A 24935-nucleotide genomic window follows, 5' to 3' on the forward strand; every position below is an offset into this window, starting at 1 on the left:
CGGACACCCCCCCCCCGGCGCCGGAGCGACCCCGTGCGCGCCGGGGGCCAGCGCGGAGACCCCTTCCCCGCCGCCGTCTCGCTGAGGTAACGGCCGGGCGCGCGGCAGCAGTCACCGCCGCCGAGCCTGTCCCCTCAGGCCGTCTCCCGCCCTGCCCCTGCCCGCCGCCGCGGGTACCCCGAGGAAGGGGGAGGCAGCTCCGAGCCCCGCGGGCCAGACCCCGCTACGGGGAGGGGCGGCTGTCCTGCTCGGGGAGAGGGTCTCACCGGCCCCGCCGCGGGCAGGCGGCTGTTTCTGTTTTAAAGCTCATGCTTTAAACTGCCCTCGCCGCCCTGCGGGAGAAATTCCCTCCGCAGAGCGTGCGGGAGACCGACGGAGGAGCCGTAAGGGCCCGCTAGCAATAACCTTTTGCCGTGTAGCAACGTCCAAGATCGACAAACACCTCTGTCTGCCGCTAATGCTGTCATCTCCCTTCCCTGCCGTGTGCTAGGCATGTGCTGCGAGGAAAGAGGAGCCGGTTCATTTGAAGCAGTTAACAGAGACACTAACTAAAAAACCTCAGAAACTGAACTTTTGCAACTCCCTACTTCAAAAAGCTCCTGTTACCTGTGGTTAAATACCACAGAAGAAAATGATCACAACTTCCCAGTAAAGTTGCCATCATTGCTTTATTGATTACAAATCTGAGGGGGAAAAAATAGTTTAATTTATCAATGTTTTTACTCCCCCTACGTTGTATGCAGCAGGCAGTACTGATTTGAGGCAACAGAGTTAAATGTTTCTGTGCAGGACCTTAGTTCTTGATTTGTACCTCTGTACTGCAAAGGCTTCTTTGAGATTCTTCTTGAGCACCAGTATGTGGCAGGAACAGGGAGAACAACGAGCACTTGGTACATTAGAAAAGGTGTGCTGGGAAAAGAGAGAGAGGAGTGCTTCTAGATAAATGAGAGGCATCCTGCTCCTCAGTTAAAAAGCCATTGCATTCTGCAAGTGGTTAGAGCAGCAGTATTTGTGGCTAACTTGTTTTCAGTGGTGCAAGCAGCACCCAGGAGGACAGGTTTTTAAGCAGAACAACTAGTTGCCTTGAACTAAAGATTTCACTGACAGAGGAAGAGTCCTATGGGATCAGCCTGCACCTCTGCCTGCAGTTCCCGTTTCAGTCTTGACTCAGCAGGGATGACCAACATGTCTAGTGTTTCTGTTTCTGAGAAGGATGGGTGGCAAGCAGCCCATGGTCAAGATTTGGAGACAGAGGCTCATACTCACAACTGTGATTTCTATCTTGAGGCTGCACAATACTAGACTAGTAACAGCAGCTCTGCCAGGCACAGAGTGCAGCTGTGGCAGCATGTGGGTGGCGTCCAGCTGTGCTCCCAGTCAATATAAGGCAGAAAGACTGTTTCCACTGGGGTATCCCCCTCTCTGCTCCCGGGGAGAGAGCTGGTGAACAGGGGAGGGAAACAGACCAAGCTGTAACAGATGAAGTAATTTAAGGGTTGGAGATGAGCTTCTGGCTTCAGCCCTGTAGCAGATTCCTGGCCACAATCATCCGCATCACCTCATTGGTACCTGCAGCAGGTTGAGGGTGCAAAAGAGACTGTTAGGAGATGGTCCAATCTTGCCCCCAACGAAGGCAAAGAGAATTCTTCCCTGAGCTGCAGTTTACAGCACAGAAAAGCTCTTCTCACCAATTGAGGTGGCATTTAGGAGGTATACAACTGCCAAGTGCCAGCACATTGCTCGGGAAAGGTTTCAGAGTGGTGCTTCTTTTTATTTGGGCATTGAGAGGATGCAGGCACCAGGCATGAAGCAGAACTGGATATATACCAACATCTGAGTTCTCCACTTTACTGTTTAACACATATACAACACACAGAAAGGAAGACTGTAGACCCACTCAGTATTGGAAAGAGTATGTCCCTTTCAGGTACCCTGGTTGTAGATGAAGGGATTTCAAAGGAGGGAAAACAAAATGATTAGGAAGCCGAATTGAGATTAGAAAAGGCCAGACACTGTTAGAGACACAATGTCAAAGAGTGAAGATAGACTGGAATCACAGGAAAGGAATTGTTGGGGAGCGTCTGTAGGAGTAATGGGATGAAACTGGACAGAGGCACCTCTAACATGACAACTAGATATCCCTCTCTGCTGTAACACTCTTAAAATACACAGTAACTGCTCCAATACATCAAGAGCTCTTGGCCAGGGGATTCACACACGACATCCAGGGACACCTCATGCTCAGAGCAAAATGGGATTCTGAAACCCAAGAGTCAGAGGGTCCTGTGGGAAGGTGGGGGCCTCTGGAGGGTCTGTTCTCTCCTGCCTTCACTGCCAAGTCACTGGTACTAAGAGTGTCTCTTACCTTCCAGGATCTGGTGGACTCTGATGTCTCGCACAAACTGCTGCACAGCATAATCCTTCAGGTAGCCGTAGCCTCCATGCATCTGTAGAGCCTGGTTACAGATCTGAGAAGATAACATCGCTGGTGAAGTGACTTGCATGGTGCTGAGGACAAGTCAGTGACAGAAGCTCGGTAAGAACCCAGGAACCTGGGCTCATTTTTTTTTCCTAATCACCTAATCTCATCTCTTAACAAAGTGTGGTGTGACGGCAAGGCACTCTCAGTCCCCACCAGTGCTGCTCTCAGTGCTATCATGTTACCCAAGTGCTGTTTCACATTAATGGTGCATTTATGTGAACATGATAGCATAGAAATATTCAGGAAATGCTTTACTTAACTAAGGCAATTTTTGCTGCATTTCCATGGTGCTACTGATGCGAAAAGCAAAACGCCAGATCACCATCTAGCGGTCAGTCAGGCGAGGAATCTGTTCAGGGCTTTGAAACATGACTCCGTGCGTCATTATCTGTCAATTTGGGATATAAAACATAATAAATAGCAAAAATGCAGAGTGCTGAGAAAATACGGTCACTTCTAAATGACACTGATCTAGGAAGTGTCAAGGTGCAGATTTCCTTCTCCTTTCTTTTCCTCCCTTCTTGCTTTCTCTCTTCAGAGACATTTTGTGATAACATTTTATTTTTCAGTGGTCTAGGAAAGACCGCTTGCTACCTAGGAACGATCAGCCTGCAACATGCATATTAGCCTTTGAAAATAAAAATGCTCTACTCCCTGTCCTGTCTCCCTGCTTGGTCCCCTAGAAAGTAGTGTAGAAAGCACTAGAGGCCAGGAGGCCTGAACTGTGGAGAGGCTAATACTGCAGCCTCCACAGGGTGCAGAATTCTGTCCCGTAAAACATCCTGGTCCTGAAATGAGGCTTCTGGCTCAATGAACATGCTTGGGTCTGGGTCCCTACAGCGTCAAACTTCTTTCTGACATCCTGGGCACGAAGAGGGGTCTCCAAGCTTGCGGTTATGATGCCAACCAAGGTTTAAGTAACCTACCGCAAAGCATTCATCAGTAGCAAAGAGCTTGGCCATGGAGCACAGCACAGCCGCGTCCTCCCGTCCCTCCTGCAGTGCCCGCGCTGCATTGCGAACCATGAGCCGTGCTGCCACCAGGCGCGTTGCCATCTCTGCCAGCCTGAACTGCAGGTACTGCCAGCAGACAGCATGAGAGGAAAAATTAGGTCAGCATCTTTGGAGGGGCCTGGGTCCTGAACCACATCCCCACTACCTTCAGGCAGGTCTCAGGCCTGACACACTTTCTTACTCAGGAAAAGCATGGTCCTGACTTCTCCAGGGAAGACCCTGTGAAGTGAATGATGGGACCTCTGGCTGCTTGTTCAGCCAGGATCAGAAAGAGCACAGCTCTGGGAGTGCAGATCTGACGGAGCGGTTACCTGATTGTTTGCTAGGGGTTCTCCAAACTGTTTGCGGACAGTGAGATGTTCCTGAGCCAGAAGAACTGAGGCATGAGCAGCTCCTAACGAACAAGAAGCTGGTGGGAGAAGCCAAGGACACAGCGTGAATATGAAGCTAATGCAGATGGGCGACAAGATGATCCTGCCCTCCTCCTCTGGTTGTCGTCTGTCTTTCTCACCAATGTTTATCCTGCCTCCATTCAGCCCCTTCATGGCAATGCTGAAGCCCTGCCCTTCAGCTCCCAGACGGTTGCCAACAGGAACAACGCAGTCCTCAAAGATCACAGCCCGCGTTGGCTGGGAATTCCAGCCCACCTGGGAAAAAACAGAGCACCTTCCAGACTGCCTGAGGAGCAGCACACCTCCAGCTCCCAGCAGAGAACTGCTCACCCTGCTCTCAACCCCTCGGTCTCATTGCCAAGCTGCTGCAGAGCGCCTGTGGTCTATGTGGTTTGGCCTCAGCGTGCTGAGTTGGAACTGGAATGCATGCATTTGAGGAGAGGCACAGGAACCTTGATGTTCCTGATTAAAATCCTTCACTCGCCAAAGGGATGGGTATTGAGCAAACTTCACCAAAGCTGGACTTGGCTTGGAAAAACCACGCCAGGCTGGGACTCCGGTCCCATCCAAGAAGAGAGCCCTAATGCTTTGCACAGACGAGCTCACCTCTGTCCTGCACTTCCCTCAAGCACACAGGAAGTAAAAACCAAGCCTCTTACCTTCTTCTCTTTCTTGCCAAAGCTGAGCCCTGGTGTCCCCTTCTCCAGCACCAGGCAGGAGATGCCCTTGGGGCCTGGGCCTCCCGTGCGACACATGACCACGTATACGTCAGTGTCACCTCCCCCACTGATGAAGGCCTGCCAAAGGACACAAGAAGAAATGGGTGGCTTTCGTATGTTAACCCTGAGCCTGCAGCAGCAGCTGGGGTAGAAAGATGGAGGGGCAAAGACCCCACGGCCAGGAGGTATTTAGGGACCCAACTGTACTACGCTTTGGTGAATGCTCTGTAGAGCACGTCCTACCTTGGGAGAACACACAGAGATGAGGAGACAGTAGGAAATGGAAAGGACGGTAAGACCCAGGCCCCCTCGTGCATGCAGTGCCACCCAGCAGCTTTAGGAGGAGCAAAGAGGTACCTTGGAGCCATTCAGGACGTAGGTGTCCCCTTTCCTCTGAGCTGAGGTCAGCAGGGAAGCTGCATCACTTCCACTTCCTGTTCGAGAGGTAGGGAAGCAGCCAGTGAAGCAGCAGGTCCAGAGCCTGCAAACTCTCCCGGGGATCATACCCAACGACGCTCGGGCTTGTACCATGAGCATCTCAGCAACCATCATCTGTCCCTTCCCAACTTCCCGGTGATTGCCCAAATGAACGTGAAAAGAAACTTTTCACCTCCAGCTCTGCGCAAGGTTCATGTCCAGTTAAACCATGTTAGGACTGAGGGGAGGGAGAAGATTTCTTGGTTGAGAATGCTCACCTGGCTCAGTCAGGCAGTAAGAAGCAAATTTTTCCATGCTACAGAGCGATGGGCAGAACCTGCGCCTCTGTTCCTCATTGCCAAAGGTGTCAATCATCCAAACACACATGCTGGAGCAGGAGAGAAGGAGCAGCATTAGAGTACGTGAACACAACCCTGGGAGGAAGGCAGGTCATACCAGAACATCCCTGGCTGAACAGAAGAACAAAGCTCCAAGGAGTTCAGTCAAAGGCACCAAGGCTTGTTAAAGCGTATTGTTCCACCGCTGCGGCAGGTAATCTGAAGCAGTCCTGGAGGCAGCCCTCCTTCCACCTGCCCCCATGCACACTGAAAGGGAACAAAATTACATGCCACAGAGGCCGGGAGGAAGGAAATTGCCTTCCATTCACCACAGACTCGCTGCCTTGTAGAACAGCGGGTTCCTATTTAACAGCCTCGGTGTTGCCCTCCGTGCTAAGCCCTATTGTCTTTTTGGAAAACTGTAGCTGGAGGAAGGAGGCATCATCACTCCATCTTTCCGTGCAAAGTGAGTTTGTTACTGAACATGTCTGTACAAGAGGATAGGGCCCCGGTATCAGCTGGTGCCTCTGGGCTCTGTTACAGTACAACCAAAGCACAAAGGCTTTTTCCAGGCAGGTTACTATCTATAGACAGCTTAAGTGGAAGGGAACAAAATCCAGAACTTAATCCCATCTTGGATGCCACAAAGCTAAAATTACTTCTTGGTGGCATCTCAATTTTTGTAGCCTATTTGTTTACTGCTGTCAAGAGAGCCTCACAGGGACGTGTCTACTTGGGGTCCCAACTTTAAATAATAAGCAGCACCCAGAGAGCTGTCTCCATGTGGTTTAGAACCCACAGAAAAAACGTGGTTTTCAGCCAGGCTAACACCATCCACTGCTCCACAGACACACTCACTTGTGGATGCTCATATAAGCAGTGGTGCTGGTACATCCTGTTGATAAAGCTTCAAAGATTATGGAGGTATCAAGTCGTGACAATCCAGAGCCGCCGACATCTGGTTTCACATAGATCCCACCAAATCCTAGCTGGGCTGCCTTCCGCATTGTTTCCACAGGGAATATTTCCTATTGGGACAGGCAGAGACATCGCAAGTGAATATTCATGACCAATCCAATCTCAATATTCAATCTCTTCTTTCTGGTACCCCTGGGCTACCAAGTCCAGTCCTAAATGTCTGCAGAATTTAAGTTAAGTGGGTGGGTTAAAGAAGAGGCAGCTATCTGGACAGATACATACCATCTTCAGGAGTAAATTCAGGTTTCAGATGACTGAATAGCCTGGCTAGGAAAGCTTCAAGGTATTTCTGATGGCTTCCCACCCCAGCTACAGCAGCAGCTTCAAAGAAAATCTCTACAGATGGCATTACAGCACCGAGGAGCTATTGCGGGAACCCCTCCGATGAGACCCACGGATCACAACATCCTAAGGGAGGCAAAACCGAGGAGTACAACCCTTCTGAGGCTGTCATACCTTTTCATCCCACTCAGCCATGTGAGGAGCCATCTCTCTGGTAGCAAAATCAAGGGCAACTTTTTGGAATTCCTTCTGCTCCTCAGTCAAGCCGGTGGATGCTAGGAAAGCAGTAAGCGATCAGAATAGGTGTCTGTTGCGGGAGAGCAAGCACTACCACCTCTTCTATACCCCAAACAATTTTAAAGTGTCCCTTAACTCACACAAACAGTTCAGGGTCTTTGCTGCAGAGACCATTTCTCTGTTCCTCGGGGCCATCATGAACTGTGCTGATAGAGGGCAGTGGGCTTTGGGAGGGGGCTTTCTTAGGACAAAACAAACCCGAGGTCCCAGCTATCTCTGTCTACGTTGCAAGACCGGGACAGGGGCAGCACAGTCCACGGCAGCCATTGCTCCAGCTCACTAGGTCTGTGCTGTAGAAATGCAAGGACACAGTCCTGGGACTTCAAAGAAGTGACACTAGGAAGCAAGCAATGAATAAAGCAGCCCTTTGGAAACAGCGTCTAAAGTTTTAGTTACACCCTGCATTTGAAAACTCCTGCTTCATTTGCACACAGATCCAACATTGTTTTGTTAGTTCCTCTCCTAAAATTCATAGGGATGCTGCTGTTTCAATCCTCAACCTGGTTACATTTAAACATCGAAGCAATTCATCTGGGAAGTGTTCGGGAATCCTGTAGGAGGAGTCCGGCTCAGACACAGCTGTTATCCTGGTAACCAGAGACCATCTCAGCCATCAGAAGATGACTTCGATCACAGGATAACCCGGACTCACAAATGGATGCAGACAGCCTAGCCTGCCTCCCCAGTGAACCTTTCGCAGTGTTTTACCGAGTCTTTCTAAGATAGTGATTCACCGTCAAGCTTGAAAAACCGTGAAGATCGAGCAACGGTGCGGGGAAGGAGCTCTTCGTTGCAGGTGGGCACTGTCCCACTCGACTGCTGGCCGCCGGGACTCGGGGCCCGCGTCGCCCCGCGCCCAGATGGTGCAGGAGCCGGGAGAGGAGGCCCCAGGTCACCGACCTGCTTTCCGGCTTCACCCGCGACCGCCTCCCTCCCTCAGGCAGCCATCGCGGGGGGGATCCCTGCAGCCGGCTGGGCCCCGACTCGTCCCACGGGTCCGGGGCTCCCCCGCCCCGCTCGCCTGGCCGCCGCGGAGCCTTACGGTCAATGCAGGAGGCGATCCCCCGCCGCCCCGCCGCCGGGCGCCGCAGGAGCAGCAGCCGGGCCGCGACGCTGGGGGCTCCTCGCCAAGCCATGGCGGGGCCGGCCGGCAGCCGTCGTCCGCGGGCAGCACCGCGGCTGCCGGTCGGCGGGGCAGGCTGGGAGCTGTAGTCCTGTCCTCGGCGCCTCCCGCCCGCGCGGTGGCTGCGGGGAAGGAGGCCAGCCTACAGGCCATGCCTTGTTTTTTGCATAACGGTCACCCACTTCCGACTGCAGTCGGGCGGGGGGCGGCGTGTTTCCTCCTCCTGCGCCGGGGCTTGGGCAAGGCGAGAGCATCCTTCTCCCCAGTCCGAGGCGAGGGGGCTGCTGCGGCCGGAGCCGGTGAGGGGGAGCTTGGGGCGGGTGGGAGGGAGGGGAGAAGCTTGGCATAGAAGGTGGAAAAGTTGATGCCACCCGCACTGGCAGCCTGAGGCCAGCTCAGAGCCAGATAACTTCTAACGGGCTGCTGGCAGAAGGGGGCAAAGGGTTGGACCAGCCAGCTTCTCCCTTTCCCGAAGGGACTTTGCATGTCTAATCTCCGTGAGCAACAAGCTGGGCCAGACAGCCCTGGTGCGAGGCTGGAGTGAGCTCTGGACGCAAGCTGTTCTCCCATTTCCAAAAGCACAGCTCCTCTTGCACGGCAGAGGGGGGCCACACTTAGGCCAAGCACCTTCGGGACTTTTCTCCAACAGCTGCGCCAGTGTGGAGAAAAGCAGCCCTTCTGCTTATGTCCATCAGAACACTGCTGTGGAGGGCCTGCCTGCCTCCAACTCGCCAAGGGTGTGGTCCTCAACCAGTGCCAGCATTTGCACTGATAGAGGAAATGGCTGAGCTCAAGGAAGGAAATTTATTTACTTTCCACTTACTATACAGTTTTTACTGTTCTCTGTCTCAGATATCTCTACTTTTTTCAGCTTGCCTGAATAAGCAGTAATTCTTCCTTCTTCTCTCATTCAGCAGGTGCTTCTCAGTGAAGAGAAGATAATTCAACGAGACCAGAGATGCCTTGGCCGAGCAGAAAGAGAGACAAAGGAGCAGTAGCAGGTCTGTGCTGACATCCTAACTAATTCTGCATCTCTCACTTGAGGTTCCAAGCTATAGTGAAAGTACAGACAGTCATCTTAAGTGTCTGTCTTTCAAAGCCACATGTCTTACAGACAGCATTTCCTCTGTAAAAATGGGCTGAGCATCCATGTGTGACCGAGACAAGTCTCCTAGGTGTACGATAGGGACAATGATGTATTCTCAGCACAAGGTCGTTAAGAAATGTAACTCATGCCCATTTATGAAGAGCTTTCAGGTCCTATGCGTTAGAGATGGTCAGTCAAAGTATACCCAGTGTAGTGGCAGGAAGCTGATGTGGTACCACCTGCAAAAAAACCAAAAAGCAAAAACCTTGCACTTGAGGCAACATTATATGGTGTTTAAGGTATGAGATGAAAAAATTACACAGCCTTATCCATGCCACTCATCTACTTAATTGAATCCAGCAAATAACCACCTTCTTACCCTTCAATCACTTCTTATTAACTGTTTTTTGCTATCTGGGTCCTGGACAAACAGGGATATTGACCCCCTCTGAAGAGGTAGCATAGTAGAGTCTTAATCTAAGGTTTCCAACTACTGCAGCAACTGAAATAACTTGCTTTGCTGCTGAATTTTCCTGTTATTCACCAAACTCACCTAAATCAACTTTGTTGCCTGCAGCTGATTTCTCAGCAATTAATTAAAAAAATTCAACTACACTTCATGTGAGCAACATGGTCTATCCTGTGGTTTTTTTATGATTAACTATGACTATTAAACTACATTTGTGCACACCACACACAAAAAAAATCTCCTTATTTCAGATGCAAACTAAAAATACTCAGAAACACTGGTGCATAACGCTACTACCTTACCCATAGCATCTGGGGTGCACCAAACCTCTGCTGCAGTCAAATACCAGTATGTGAAACCAGCTTGGACGACTAAAAATGTTTCTGCACCAGTCTTTATCGGAAACAAAATGTGTCTTAGCTGCTGGGTTTTTTTTATTGTTTCTTTTAAGATAAAAAAGAGCCTGATGCTAAAATTGCCAAAACTGAGGAGGAGACTCCGGATAAGGAGGAAGAAGAGAAGTCCACAAAACCTCCAGCTGGGAGTTCCAAGTCAGGATGGAAGAACTGGAAGAAGACAAAAGAATCCGACTCCGGTGGGGAGGAAAGCAAAATAACGTATTGTCACTGGCTTCTGAAATCGGAACCAGAGAGCAGGCTCGAGAAAGGAGTGGATGTGAAAGTAAGCACCGACACCCATCCTTACTCAGCAAAGTATAGAAGCAGTTTCACTACCATCCAGAGCATTAGTGCCTGAACGCTGATTTACAGGATCAGACAATTCAGATTGTTTGCAATATTAACACTATTGTGTCTTTACTTCTCAAAAACCATTTGTCTTCCTGGAAATAGAAAGACATAATGTTGTTCTCTTCCAGAGTGACAGCCTTGGGGTTTGATACGTGTAATAAAAGAGGAAATCAGGTCTTCAGGATGCTTAGCTGTTGGTACCAGGGCCAGCATCTATTTCAGACTCTGCCTTTGCACTGCGGCAGTGTTCCTCCTTTATGAAGGCTTTTCTTTAGCCCCTGTGGGAACCAAAAAATTTTGTGTGAAGTTTGTACTATAATTGAAGGAGCTACTAGGAACAAATTTTTAGGCACAATGTAGACAATGACACAATAAAGATCAAACTACCTCCTGAACTTAACCTGTATTTTCATTCCATTTGGCAGTTCAGCATTGATGACTTGAAAGCTCAGCCCAATCAGACAACCTTTTGGGATGGAGTAAGAAACTACCAGGTAAGGAGCAGATGTCAAAGATGGAGTCATTGAAACAGCACTAGAAAAAAGGTGGCTTTCCCCACAGGTAACTTGTTCCCTTTTCCTGGAGGATTTTCTTTTGAGGCACTCTGCCTTTTTTTACAGGTGCATTTTGTCAGGAGTCAAAACTCCTGCTTAATTGCCTCTAGGTCAAAGGTGGATTCAGGGTGGGTAATATTCTGTCAAATCATCCAGTTTTTCTTTAGCTTGGTCTTTAGCTTAGACCAGCCTTTACTTCCCTTGACACCTTTTAGCAAGTCTGTACTTACCCAAATACTATGCCTTGTCAGTGTACAGCTTTCTGTTCCAGGCCTCTCTGCAAAGGAAATCCACGTGTGCTTCCCCTACTATATATGATCCCCCTACTATATATGCTTCCCCCTCATATATGATCTGCTCTGCTGCTTGTTTGCTGACAGCTAACTTAAGTCTCCTGCTATCTCTGAACGAGTGTGGCTAATCTGTTGAATTCCCATATACTTTCTAACCAACAGGATCTTGCTCTTTAGCCTTGTTTTTACTTCATTTCATTGCAGCACAAAGCATCTGTACGACAACTGTAGGAAACCTTATCTGAGGAGCTGTGAAGCACATATACCTCTCTTGTTAGTTCTTGTTCCTAGCTGCTTGTAATGAAACCCTGAGAGCTTGATACAAAGAGCTGAAAGTCTCTCGTTTATACCTGACAGGCAAGGAATTTCCTGAGAGCCATGAAACTTGGGCAGCAGGCGTTCTTCTACCACAGTAACTGTAAAGAGCCTGGCATTGTTGGCATTGTCAAGGTGAGTGCCTCTTTCTCATTCTGTGTTTTGTGGGGGGAGAAGTAATAATCGGTAAGTTATCAAACAGCTCGTTAGCCCTACTTCTGTCTGGGCACCAAAAGAGTGCAAAAGTCATCTAATCAGAGCAGCGAATGAGCGTAGTGCATCTAGGCTCAACGGTATATATCGCAGCAGGGCTGACTCGGGCATCTTTCCACAGAGAAATGGAACCATACTGATGTTATCCTGCTGACATTTGAGAGTGCTTCCAGCTAAGTCAAGTGTTGCTCCACTCTGATTAAAACCTGATTCACTAAATTCTAGTCAGCTGAGCCTGCAAGGCAGTAGTGTAAAACCTAGGGCACAGAAAAGCTTTTTCTTTAAGAGAACTCGTCACAAAGTCTATCGTCATCTACCCAGTTTTCCTCTGTTGTGTGTGCTCCTTCCACATTGCTCTCCGAAGAGGTGATGATGCTTCATTGACAGCCATACTGTTCTGCGGTGCTTCGACCCAAGAAATGTAAAGGAAGGAAACACATCCCACCATTAGAATGGAGTTCAGGGAAAGCAAGGCTGATTTTTGCACCAGGATTATTCCTTATGTCTAGTCATAGCTTTCTCAAGGGCATCTTACACCCTTTGCTGACAATAGTTTTTAACTGATGGGAACTTGTCTCACATTCTTTTCCCCTTCTACTTCAGATCGTAAAGGAGGCATACCCTGATCACACACAGTTTGATCAGAAGGATCCTCATTATGATTCCTCCAGCAGAAAAGAGAACCCCAAATGGTCCATGGTAATGTAGTAAGCTAAATACAGCTGTTTCAAGCTCTGTGTGCAAGCTGAGTGAAGTTAGAAGCCTCTTATCATCATATTGCATATCTTAAGCTTCTGTCCTGGCTTAGTTACCTTTTTCTCTCTCAAGAGAAAATGCAATCCTGATTGTTTTCTCTACCTTTTCCCCGATCTCTTCCAGAAGGCTGCCAAAATGTATCTCCCTAAATTTTCAAATCTTACTTGGATGCAGAGCTGACCTCCGTGCATGGCAGAATTCTGGATTAGGAAAGAGAAACAGTATCTTTAAGTACCGCTCTCAGTCTACAGCAAACAAAGCTGTAGTTTTGAGGCACACTAAATTATAGGGAAGTAACTGTTCACAGGCTGGCTACATCCTGCATCTTAATTTTGTATTGTCTGTGACATGAGTGTACATTGCTAGTGCACAGTGCCAAGATTCATGTAAACAGATCACGTGCCAGAAGTATCTGAAAGTTATTTTAGCCTTGAGCAAGGAAAAGCTTCCATGCCATTATGAGATAGTATATGCATCAGTCATTTGCTTCAGTTTAAAATCTTTATCCCCCCAAAGATCTTATGTGACCTCTGGAGGCTATATCCTTCTCCAACCATGCACCTTTGCTGCCCATCACTTCCCAGGTGGATGTCCAGTTTGTGCGGATGACAAAACGTTTCATCCCCCTTTCTGAAATCAAGGCTCACCACCTGGCACATAAAGCAGATGGAGGCCCCCTAAAGAACATGATGCTCTTCACAAGACAACGTCTTTCCATCCAACCACTGACACAAGGTAAGAATCTTCTTCTCTGGACTCTTGGTGCCATTCCCTCTGAGAGGCAGCCCTCACTCACAGAACTTGGAAGTTCCACTGATGGCTTTTTCTTCCTTACCTTTTCAATGCAGAGGAATTTGATTTTGTCTTGAGCCTGGAAGAGGAAAAGCCACATTAAGAAACTGACAGCAGCACAGCTTCTACCCAGCCCGCTGATGCCTCCTCCTAAACCAGCGTAATTCTCAAGTTTACTTGCTCAATCGCAGCAACAAGAACATGCCCGCACATGATTCGCAGCTACATGTCCCTTATTCTGACACACTGTTATTTTTGCTTATTTTTAAATAAAGCCTTTTAGAATCAATTGCAGCTGCTCAATTTTTAATAGTGGAAAAATCTGCAATTTATGTCTTGAAGGACGAAACAAATGCATCTTCTGTGAGGAAGTTTACTACAGGATCCAGTGCAGTTCCATGCACTGCAGAGGAACATTTTTCTGCAGAAAGGTATCACTAAGCTTCTGTCTAGAACAAGAAAATTTAGATGTATATACACATCCAGCTCATTGCTGCAAAGCAGATCACAGTTAACTTCCTGCAGGTACAAAACTTCCCATGTTATTTTAGTACTGACATCAGGGAAGTAGAAGAAAAAGTTAGCTTGCTAATTTTTAAGCTACATGGGTCCTCCACCAGCACAGCTTCTGAGCAGTGACAGCTTAAAGACAGACCAAGAATTTATAAATATAACGAAGGACAAACTCCTTGAGCTTGTTAGGAGGGCTGCACAGTATGGCACTAAAGAAAAGTGTCTTAATATCATAACAAAAACCCCAAACAAAACCAGACCCGGGCCAGGCAACATAAACCATATCAGACAAACTCATGCACAGCATTTGACAGCCAGGGCTGGCTCTTTTTAATTGGAGACAAAAAACCCAAGTTTTAAAATACAGCCATTGAAAAGACAATGAATTAAGAAACATGTAAACACAGCAGAGGCTTAATTACAGGTTGCACTGCTTAGTTTAGTACTTGCACACTCCCCTCTGCCTGACTCTGCCTGGGAGAGAGGGAATGACCCAAGTACTGAACAGAACCAGCTCAGGGGGACACGACTGCTCGAGTTGTGTCTGCCCCTTACCATGCAAATGAAACGCTTTTCTAAAGTACCTTGTCCTGGAGTGACCTTATGCTTCAACTTCTCCCTAACAATGCTCAGCACATCTGCTCCACCCCAGACAAACAGAGGGCCTAGTGGGTAACAGGTTGAATGGTCCATTCAGATTAAGTAAAAATGGGGATCATTTCTAAATTCTGGTTCCACAAGTAAGGACACATGGGAGAGGGCCACAAAGTAGGGAAAAAAAACCCAAACCAAACCAACCCAATGTATAGGCTCGTGCACCTTTTCCAAATAACCCCACCAGAAGTGATGAACAGAAGTTTAATAGAAATCTCCTTACAGTGCATTGTCTTGTCAGATAATTGTCTAACATCCAGTACTGATGGTGTTCAGCCAGTAAACAAAACACTCCTGGAATGCAGAGACATCTTCATCCATGGGGTTTCTTTAATACCACATGGCCTACAATCAAGAGGAATAGGCAAGGAAAAAAATTCTAGGTGGGATGGGAGTTGAGGGAGAGCTAGAGGGCGGTTAGGGTGCTGCTGTGCTCAGTTTAGCCATGGAAAGATAGTCTGCTATCCCCAGAGGCTCCCAGTGGGAGCTTCACTTGTCTCTACAAGATTGTGTATTGCCACAGCACAGGTGGTTCCCCCTACACAGAGAGGGGAGTAGAGTGAGTGTCAAAAGTAACATCCAGATTCCTTTGCCATGCAAGACCTGCAGCAGGTTACCACCCCTTGCCCTGGCATAGCAAGGTAGTTGTCTAAAGTAAGCTTTTGCTTCAGTCTTAGGAAGACACGGCTCCAGCCCATGGCACAGACTTCTCATGTAAAGAAAAGCAAGCCACGTCTTCACTATTACAGAGCAGAAACATGGTGTGACACGAGCATTCAGCATAGATGAGATCATTAGTGTCCTTTACAACAGAGCGAGACTGTCCAGCTCTACTAAAAACCACAACCTTACACGTGGTGAGTAAAAGATAACGTACTTTGGCAAGCAGAAACACACATTTATCACTGAAGTACAGTAGCTGTCTTATTACATAAAAAGCTCCCCTTCCCACCCAGGCCCCATTCCCTCCACCAGCACTGTTCCACTAAACAAAGCAGAAGATACTTCCATTTCCCAGCTGCAAGACAACTGTTCTACATTCAGCTGTAGGACAGAGGCAGAGGAGATGCATTCCAGAGTCAAAAGGAAGCTGGACAAAACCCTAGCGAGCCACAAACTTACAGGGAAATCCAGCCAAATCCCACTTGATGGAGCTCATATCCCAGCATTTAGTGCAGGCTTGTCTCTCCATCTGGTAGGAGGTCCAACCACCTGCTTCCTTGAAGGGCATCTAAACAGGATGGGTATTCTCCAGACTCAGTCAATCAAACTTCTACAAAGCCACATCTAATTTTTAAAAGAGGAGTGATTCCCTTCTGGGAACGTTCTCATGATTCTACTTAGCTGAAGACTAAAAGAAGCTTATTTTAGAAAAGACAAAACCCGCATTCAGATTCTCAGTTCATGGCATACCCTCAGACCTCACTGGTGATTTCAGCTCAGGCCTCAGGAATGTGTCTCCGGAATCAGAGAGCTCCACCATCCTTCCAGTTGCTGCCTGGCTTCATCTAGCAGCGCACACGGGCCGTGAGCTTCTTAAAACAATTGCATCCACTTTCTGTCCTTACTAATCCTCATCCCGCAGGCACAAGGGAGCAAACAAAACAATATGCATGTGTTTTTATACTGCCGTCTGTCCCTACTACAAAGCCTGCTCTGTCACAAGGACACAGACACGAGCAGGGCAGCGTGTGCAGCGTAAGCCTGCTCCCAAGAGAGCCCCCATTTATTTCTCACGTTCCAAAACTATTCTCTAGACCTCTCAAGGCTGGTCTGCCCCTGCTCTGCAGCAGCAACTGGGACCCGTATGAGTGCAGCAACCAGAGAGACTGAATCTCAGGGGCACTCAGGCAGCTGCCGGGACAAGACTAGGAAGGCACTGCTGTCGGCCAGGAGCCTTCCTGCCCCCAATTCTTGCCCACCCAGCAGCACTGGGACCTTCACCACTCTGCCACCTCCTACTACCTTCGCACGCCTCGCTCCCTCCTACCAGCCACAGCTCCCCCTTGATGCAACACGGCAGTCGGGAGCTCCACAGCAAGGACACGACAGCACGCCTGCTGCCCGTGCTCCACGCGGCTGCGTGGCAGTCCCAGGGCTGACTCAACTACATTATATAACTCTCTGTGACAAGGAATCCAACGCCAGCATGAAGAGGAAGGGGAGGCAGCGAGGCGATAACACTAAGCGATTTCAAGTAAGCCGCACCTCAGTCTCTGACTCCCTCCTGTACCTTCCAGCTAATCACTGTGTCATTTTTCCCTCGTGAAGATTTCAGAAAGGCAAGAAAAATATCCATCCTACACAGCCCCAAAGCAACCTCCACACCGCTGGGAAGAAGCGGCAGATTTGGCCTTCACTTGCTCTCTCCCTCCCCGCTGCCACACTGAAAGGGTCTCGGGGCAAAGAGGAGATCAGGCAGCTCCGCAGCCTCCGGACACGTGCCTCAAAGCAGCCGACCCCAGAGGAATGTAGTTGATTGGGAAGCACTGAGGTACCTTCAACCCTGCACCGCCAGTGCTCCAGCTTGCCTTGCCCTCCCATCCCCTTCCCACCCTACGAGTCCTTTGAAGAAAGGAATTAAGTCAAAAACGGATATTTATTTTCATGAAGTCTCTGAAGTGTTTTTTCTTCCTCCTTGCTGCTGTCCCCACGGGCTCCACAGCAGCCTTCCTCTGCGTGGCCTCTCACTGCCGGCCGTTGTTCTCTGCAGGCTGGCTGGGGGTCTTGGCCTCGGTGTGTGAGGATGTCCCCTCAAACCGCTGGGAGGCGATGGCTGCTTGGTGGGACATGCTCTTCCTCACTATGTCTCCTTTCCGCCAAAGCACCACCTCCTGTAGTAACACAGCCAGCACGGCTCGTCAGGGCTTGTGAGACCTTCTTCTGGCCCCACCCAGACCCAAAGGCTGAACCAAGCTGCCAGGCAAGCAGCTTGCGCCCAGTGAGAACTCAGCCCATGCAGGCATGTTCCACCCACAGTCATGCACATGAGGCCACTTGCAGTGGCAAGCAGAAGCCTCGCAATGCAACCTTCCTGAAAATTTGGGTGGAGCGCTCCTCCCCAGGATCTGAGCACAGAGAGGCAACCCACTGGATGTCTAGGGCAGCTCTGTCCTATTGCCGTTGGCTACCACATTGGAATTGATAAGGTGAAGCACAGAAGCTCCACCACAGGGCAACAGAGAGGAAAAGAAGTCCCAGGTGGGCACCTTCTACATGCATCCCTACCACCACGCAGATCTGACCTGCGTGGCCCATTCCTTTTAGACCCTCTTTGCACTCTCTAATTTGTCTGGTCCTTACAGATATTCAGTAAAGAATATGATTCTCCCCCATGGGAATCCCAAATTCCCAGAAGGTCCTTATAACATAGTATCCCAGTCTACAGGTCCAAGAAGAACTAACAGCTCTGTTTCTCACCTGCTGTTTAAAGTAGCGTCTCTCTTCCTCATCGATCAGCACCAGATTGAGGTAATAACGCACCGAGAACTTCTTATTGATGTCCCTCATTGTTGGAGTCAGCTCATAGCCAGCCAGAAAGAGTCTGATGGGAATGGACTCCCCTGCAAAGTGCACAGAACCGTCAGCACAGACAGAACGCACAGATATGAACTAGGAGAGCACCAGCAAAACAAAATCTCACTAGGCCACAAACTTTGTGACTATTTCCACAAGTGGAGTAAGATGAGCTAAAAGACCTCAACTCCCTTCAAAAATCAGCATGCATGGTCCATAGCCAGATCCTGCCCTTGCTGACAGCTATTCCATCTCCACTTTAACAGCACAGGACTCATTTGTGACCTGCATCAAGACAGCACTGCAGGAAAAAATGAGTAAGGTGACTTTTTCTCTGGCAGGTGACTCTGCTGGGCAATGGAACTGGAAAACAAGTGGCACAGGAGATTGGCACAGAGCTAGAACACCATCTTTCTGCTCCAAGTTGCAGCAATGCCAGCCAGTGGGCCGTGCCAACAGTGAATTTACATCTATTCCTGGTTCTGCCACTGCTTCATCAGAAGACTTAAGTCATTACAACTCATTATGCCTCAATTCCCCCTCATCATACTAGAGAAGGAAAGGGATCATATTTAATCACCCATGTACACTGCCGTGAGTCCACCAGTGAAACAGGACGCATACTACTACTGAGCACACAGATGCAGCTGAAGATTCCCACCCCAAAAGACTTCAGAAGAGGAATTCTGAAGGGTTCATCTGCCTTCTCACCTCTCACAGGTGCCCCATCCATGATCTCATATTTAGCTATTGTGTCATTCTCATGATACACGTTGGGTCCAGTCCCTGTTGTTTCTCTCTTGATGATATCTATCTCCATGTGTTTGATCTTGATTCGCACCAGCAGGAAGTAGATCTTTCCGACAATCACATCTTTTAAATGATACCTAGCACATGAAGGAAGAAAGCACCACAATCAAACACTGCGCAGCAGACCAGGACCCAGACTGAAGAGCGAAAACTTGCTTGTCAGGCCCTTATCCGCAGCCCCAGCTGTAAATTTCACATGGCATATCAACCACCTCCACTAGGCTGCTGTAAACAGCACTTCATCTTTCATCCTCCAGTCTTTTGGAAATCAACAAGAACATTTAGCATGATCAGATAAATTAAAAACAGAATTTCAGGCTGAATATCTGCAAGAAACCCCTGTGACAGCAAAGCCTCCCAAACCAATTTTTTAGCTCAAGTAAAACTAACCCAAATGTTACACTGCAGGGAAATTTGCTAGCATCAGCTGGGAAAGATGCATTAAAAATAGTTTAAAAGACTTGTTTCCAACTTCTATGCCTGAATTAAGGTCCCACTTCAGCTGTTTTGTCTGGTAAAGAGCAGACATTATACTTTGAAGACACTGGGAAATACTGATCTTGCCGAAGATACAGGGAATGCGAAGTTACTGCAACAGCCTCACGCTGTGCTCCAAGCTCAGTAAGCCACAGCCATTGCTTCCCACTCCTTGGTCCAGAGAGCATATCTGTGGGCAAGGAGAGGAACCCAAAGATCCTCAACCAGGATCTGAACAGTCTGCCAGCCTCGCTGGAGCGCATGAACAAAGAATCCCTTTGAGGATCACATGCAAGACACATGCCTCGGGCTTCCAAACCGAGCTGTCCGCTGTGGGAGATGGTTCCCCACAGCCACTGGCTGCTCTTGAGACACTTACTTGGACTTGTTATACTCGAACTCAATGTGCAGGCAATCCTCAATCCCCACCTCCATCTTAATAGAGGAGTTGAGCTCCGGGTAGGTGCTCAGAGTGTGCACAACTATGTCCATCTCCTTCACCACATCGTTCAGTCTGCGGCTGACAGTTGCTCGGAGGAAATACCTGCAAGGAGAGTCACCCTCCTATTAGGGTTGTACAGGTAGCAACAGAGATGAAGCAGGGAGGGACATGGGGCTGAATGGATCGCACTGGGCTATCCAAGTAGTCTTACTGGTACCCTGGCTTCTGGAGCAGCCAATACCCCATGTTGGAAAAGACAGAAGGGAACTTTCAAATGGAAAAGCAGACTCTTCTAAGACTTCTCTAAGCTTTCATGCATTTGTGAGCCTGAGTTACCTAAGCACCATTTTGGGGATCTGAGTAACAGCTTGCACATGTTAAAACCACTGCCCTTTTGCAAGAGATTAGATCACACCGGTCTCCACAGACACACCTCTTTCTGCAGATTTCAGAATTTTCCAACCCCCCTTTGAAGCCAGTGACTGGATTTTAAGTCAACTGGAGTGCCTAGATGTGAAATACAGTTTGCAACAAATGAACAAGATACAAGCTAGGCATCTGTTTCCATATAGAGCACAATTAAAGTTGACAAGACTGATTACAAGACAGGAAAAATGTCCCCACTGGACACTAAAACAATTTCTTTTGCTTTTTGAATTACCAAATAAATTAGAAAGTATTTGGTTGATGGAGAAGGGGCTGATTTCTCTTGGCACTTAAATGGGGCAAAATAAGTTCCATAAACCCTGATGCATGCTTACAAAAGTTAGCCTTTTACAACTCAGCCCACCAGAATTCATTCGGAGTTACATTATAAGCTTGCAAGGATATCTGGGAAGGGACACTGCACACCAGTATCATCACGGTAAATATCAGTACTTGCACACTGCACAGAACCAAGAACTGGGGTCAGCAAAGGGAGGAGACTCACCGTAACTTCACATTCTGCCCCGTGTAGGACTCGTAAGGTTTTTCCACGTGTGTGAATTCGAAGTCAAATGTCTGCGACTGAGTGAATTCACCAGGACGGGCCAGGTCTTTCACCAGAGACACGAACTCATGGTGGTTTCCTCGGTCATAGTAGAGTTCTAGTAAGACATAAGTCCAGGTTAAGCAGTGATGCTTAATCCCACATGACACAATGAGGAAAGCCAGGAGATTTCACAGCTGCAAGCAACTCCTATCCCGATCACTACTTCCTTCACCACTATTCAGAGAACCTACAAGGGCAGGCTGTGGCTGCAACGTACTGCACTTGTTCACTGCTCTCCATCGGAGCCAGATGCAGGCCAGAACTCTCCTCCCCGAAATAAGAAGGAAGAGGTCTGCACAGCCTCACCTACTACAATGAATCAGGAACTCGGCTTGTCCTAGAGTGACATGGGTCACTTTTTATCAATATTAATTACGTTCAGACTGTTTGAGAAGAGAAGCCAGCAGCTCACGCAATCCCTTCCAATAATTTTCTACACAATAGTCCAGGCCAAAGGCATTGCCACTGTAAAGAGAGGAAAAAACACTACTGCTTCTCGGGAACAGCAAACAGTGACAGAGCAAAAACGAAGGGCTAGGAAGCTTCCAACATATCCTTTGCCAACACAGAGTTTGAGTGGTCTTGATTCGCACCAGGGAGTAAGTAACAGTGAAGATCCTCACCGATTCTGCACAAAGCTAGTATTCAGCGCATGACTACAAAGTGTGTGGGGAGGCAGTTGAGTCAACTGTTCCACCAGCCCCTGGACAACACACTAATGGCCATGTGAACACCGACGAGGGAAGAGCGTTCACCTTCGGAAGCACTGTCCAAACCAGGTCAAGTAACCAACATAGTCACATTGCTTCAGTTTTCCCCACAACCTTCTTGCGTCAGCAGGAAACGACTACAGGTTTCCTCATTTAATGAAAGCAATGCTCTCTACACTTCCACAAATTTTTCTCCCTTAAGTCAAAGCAACAGAAACTTAAAACTCTGCAATTTGCATTAACAGCTCTGTATTACACATAACCACCAATGAAATCTGCCCTTCCCAACGCTGCACGTGAGCTGTGTGACTACAAGACACCCACACAGTCCTTCCAAAAGGTAAAGCCATAGCCAATCTGATACAGTTAGATGAGGAAACAAAAACCTAAGTCATCGGACAGTCATATACACGCAAGTTCACTGTCAGCACTAAACTGTGCAGAGGAAGCTTCTGAGAGGTATTAGTAGAGTTCTGGAAGAGCAGCGAGACTCAGTTCTCTGCTCCTTGAGATGCACAATGAGATTTCAGCTTTTAAGTAATGCCCGTTTCTTACACCCCTTTGCTCACCTTATCTCTATAATGGAAATATTGGCACTAGAACACCCCTCACCTAGGCAGAACAGCGAGCGCCATCAAGCCCTTTAGGCTGGATAGGCAGGTGACATAAATAAACCAACTCTCTCTGCATTGAATTTGTGTCCATTGAGAGGAAAGGGCTTGTTGGTGTGACAGAGAGAAGCCACGTGCCACATAAAAAGAGGAATATATCATCTTCCCACATGATACAGAAGGCAACAATCGAATTTAAAGAAAGGGGAGGTAAATATCAGTGTACTAAGTTCTCTGCTACCTCAGAAGGGCACAGATTGGTACTTGGCAGCCTTAAGAGGAGGAAGGATTGATGCTTCCCACACTTTAGAAGACATTAGCTTGTCAAACAGGTATAAGCTGTAATTTCAGGTTTTCAGAGCTATAAGGTTTCCAGATTTAAAAAATAACCTGCCAATACTTTGATGGCATGCTCAGGACACAGTAGCCACAGGTGAAACGAAATCTTAAATGGGTTCTGTGCTCACAGGAGACCGCGCAGGACACAGGGTTCAGAGTCTGGACTCTGGTACCCGGTCCGGAACAGCCATCTTCCCTTTGACACAGCACACCTTTACGTCTCAGTCTCCCTACCTGTTAAATTAGGTAGGTCATATAGCTACTGATCTCATGGCAGCGGGAAGTCAGAATGTAAGGATGGCTGTTTTGAGATCGAAAGCATTAAGGAAGTGCCATCAGCAGTACACACTTCAGTGCTTTATTAAAGTGGCGTGATGGGCAAAGAGAAAAGACTAATGTGCAGCCACAGCAGCTCCTAACACACCCTGCTTGGGCAATAATGTGAATTCAAAGCAGTTATTCTAAATATGCATGGCTCAAAAGTCTTCCAAAATGGGGAATCAGAAGCAGGCAAGGCAGCAGAAAGGAGACAGAGTGGAGCAGGAAGCGAAGTTCATGCTTAATTTCCACTGACGATCATAATCAAATAGGAGGAGGTCATAAGCTAGCTCCCGATGAACGGGCTCACTTACATGCCATCATTTACAGGCTCTCTCTGCCTGTCCTCTCCTTTCTTTCCAAAAAAGCAGTGTTACGCACAAGCAAGGCCAGCAGAAATATTAAACAGCAGTATTGGGGCTGGTTGCGAAAACCTCTAGTTCACTTTCCTAAACCGCATGATTTGCAATGCAAAGGTTGCAGGCCCACGGCTCGTGCGGTGATTTTGAGGGTTAAAGCTGAGTACGCAGGGCCACAGATGTGAGGCATCGCACACGCCGAGCACAGTCGCATCACTGGGAACACCTTGAACTTATTTTGGCTTGTGGGTCTCAGGAATGTCCATGACACTCGGACATCTCCCCTCTGATCGAAGAGTGGGCGTGGCAGTTACCTTTCCTCTAAGAAAGCAGGAAATATTAAATCAAAATTGGTTTCACGCACAGATAACCACAAGTTTTGAGCAACTTGAAGTCACCCAACCAACCGTGCAGGGATGCGTGGTCACCCACTCAAAGAATAAGAGAGTCAAGGATGGAATTGGCCGAGCTGAGCCCATAGGCCTCAAGAAAGCTGATCTACCTGGGTAAGATGTGTTGTGGGGTAGGGGCTGGGAAGGGTGCAGTTGGTGATTTGAGACGTACAGGCAAAACCCACCCGATTCACCGTCCTCGGCAGAGCCATTGCTTCCTGCAAACCCAGGCCTAACCGAATCCATGGGCGCTCAAGAAATGCAAACAGACAGCTCGCAGAGCTGCGAATAAAGACAGCTGGGAGAATACCGCCCGACAGCTGGCGTTGCTAGGATGTCCAGGCTCAGACCTGCATCTGCAGGACGCAAACCGAATTTCACCCTACCTCCGAGAGCCGAAATGGGTGACTGAGCAGCAGCGAGAAAATAGGACGAGAGAACAATGACCTGGAAAGGGACCGGAGTTCCCTCCCTTCCGCTGGGGCTGGAGCCCAGAGAACAGGCCGGGTTGCCCAGCTCAAACAGAGGGGTGGAATAATTTCAGGCGGCCGTGGGAATTCTCCGCGCTCGGGAGCGGGCGTAACCTACTTCACGCCAGCGAGGATCAGCGGTGTTCCCGGCTCTGCAACTGGCTCTGCAAACCAGCAACGCTACGAAGGCGAGAGGAACGCGCCAGCCTCCGCGCAACGCGACCGAGAGGGCAGGCAGCCGGGCAGGGATGCCAGGCAGCCGGCAGCCCGCCCCCGGGGCCGCAGCAGGCCCGCGCCCCCCTCACCGATCTGCCCGATGAACTCCACTTTGATGCCCTGGTGCTCCAGCCGCTTGTTGAGGTGCTTGAGGGTGAGGACCACCCGCCCGGAGACGGTCTCCCCGTCGTAGAAGAGGAAGTATTTCTCCTTCTTGCCTTCCTCCGTCTTGTGCTCCACCCGCCGCCGGCTCTCCGCGTCGCTCAGCACCAGCTCCAGCTCCGCGCTCTGCCCGAACCCGAAGAAGCTCATGGCACCGGGCGGGGGGGCGGTGCGGCCGCGCCGGGAGAGCTCGGCCGGCGGCTCCCGGCCCCGCGGACAGGGCGCTGAGGGGACGGGCGGCGGCGCTGGATGGGTCCCGGCCCCCGCGGAGAGGCCGGGCGGTGGGCGGCACGGCGGTGACAGCGGCCCCGCGGCGGGCACTTAGCGCCGGGGCGGAGGGGGGCCCGCAATGCGGCAGGGAAGCCGGGGCCGGGGAGGGGGCGGCGGCGGCGGGGGGCCCTGCGGCCCGGCGCCTCCCCGGCTGCCGCTGGAGGGAGCCCGGGGCGGGCGGGCGCGCGCGGCCCCGCAGCCCCCCCCCCACGCGCGAGCGCTGTCCCCGCCTCGCCGCGCGAGCGCTGCCGCCGTCCCGGGCCGGGCCGAGCAACGCGCATGCGCCGCCCTGCCGGAGCCGGGGCCGCCCGCCCCTCGTTCCGGTCGGCGCCCCGCGCAGACGCGCTAAGGGCGGCGGCCCCGCCGCTTCCGGG

At 49.5% G+C, this 24935-nt stretch overlaps 2 protein-coding genes across 14 annotated transcripts; one reads left to right on the top strand and one right to left on the bottom strand.

Annotated features, from left to right (window-relative positions):
- Nucleotides 1-649: 649 nt before the first annotated feature.
- On the bottom strand, nucleotides 650-24691 carry VPS26B (VPS26 retromer complex component B). Of its 12 annotated transcripts, XM_075172984.1 has the most exons (15): nucleotides 24219-24691; nucleotides 20613-20769; nucleotides 19619-19783; nucleotides 18664-18839; nucleotides 17857-17999; nucleotides 13313-13348; nucleotides 6220-6389; nucleotides 5302-5411; nucleotides 4964-5040; nucleotides 4547-4684; nucleotides 4007-4142; nucleotides 3807-3904; nucleotides 3409-3561; nucleotides 2366-2468; nucleotides 650-1569 (listed from the first exon to the last, which is right to left on the bottom strand). In XM_075172984.1, exons 1-15 carry the CDS (start codon nucleotides 24439-24441, stop codon nucleotides 1517-1519), a joined length of 1938 nt encoding a protein of 645 aa, XP_075029085.1. In that variant the 5' UTR covers nucleotides 24442-24691; the 3' UTR covers nucleotides 650-1516. The 12 variants fall into 12 exon arrangements, with proteins under 12 accessions (XP_075029085.1, XP_075029087.1, XP_075029090.1 ...); XM_075172985.1 differs by lacking the exons at nucleotides 650-1569; nucleotides 2366-2468; nucleotides 3409-3561 and adding an exon at nucleotides 3658-3714 and having other exon boundaries at nucleotides 24219-24686; XM_075172986.1 differs by lacking the exons at nucleotides 13313-13348; nucleotides 17857-17999; nucleotides 18664-18839; ... (1 more) ...; nucleotides 20613-20769; nucleotides 24219-24691 and adding exons at nucleotides 6796-6896; nucleotides 7961-8161.
- THYN1 (thymocyte nuclear protein 1) lies at nucleotides 8954-13558 on the top strand. Of its 2 annotated transcripts, XM_075172998.1 has the most exons (7): nucleotides 8954-9042; nucleotides 10049-10278; nucleotides 10772-10840; nucleotides 11551-11643; nucleotides 12325-12420; nucleotides 13062-13212; nucleotides 13326-13558. In XM_075172998.1, exons 1-7 carry the CDS (start codon nucleotides 9000-9002, stop codon nucleotides 13370-13372), a joined length of 729 nt encoding a protein of 242 aa, XP_075029099.1. In that variant the 5' UTR covers nucleotides 8954-8999; the 3' UTR covers nucleotides 13373-13558. The 2 variants fall into 2 exon arrangements, with proteins under 2 accessions (XP_075029099.1, XP_075029098.1); XM_075172997.1 differs by having other exon boundaries at nucleotides 13062-13558.
- Nucleotides 24692-24935: the final 244 nt, after the last annotated feature.

This window comes from Calonectris borealis, chromosome 24 (genome assembly GCF_964195595.1).
Source record: "Calonectris borealis chromosome 24, bCalBor7.hap1.2, whole genome shotgun sequence".
Classification (NCBI taxonomy): Eukaryota; Metazoa; Chordata; class Aves; order Procellariiformes; family Procellariidae; genus Calonectris; species Calonectris borealis.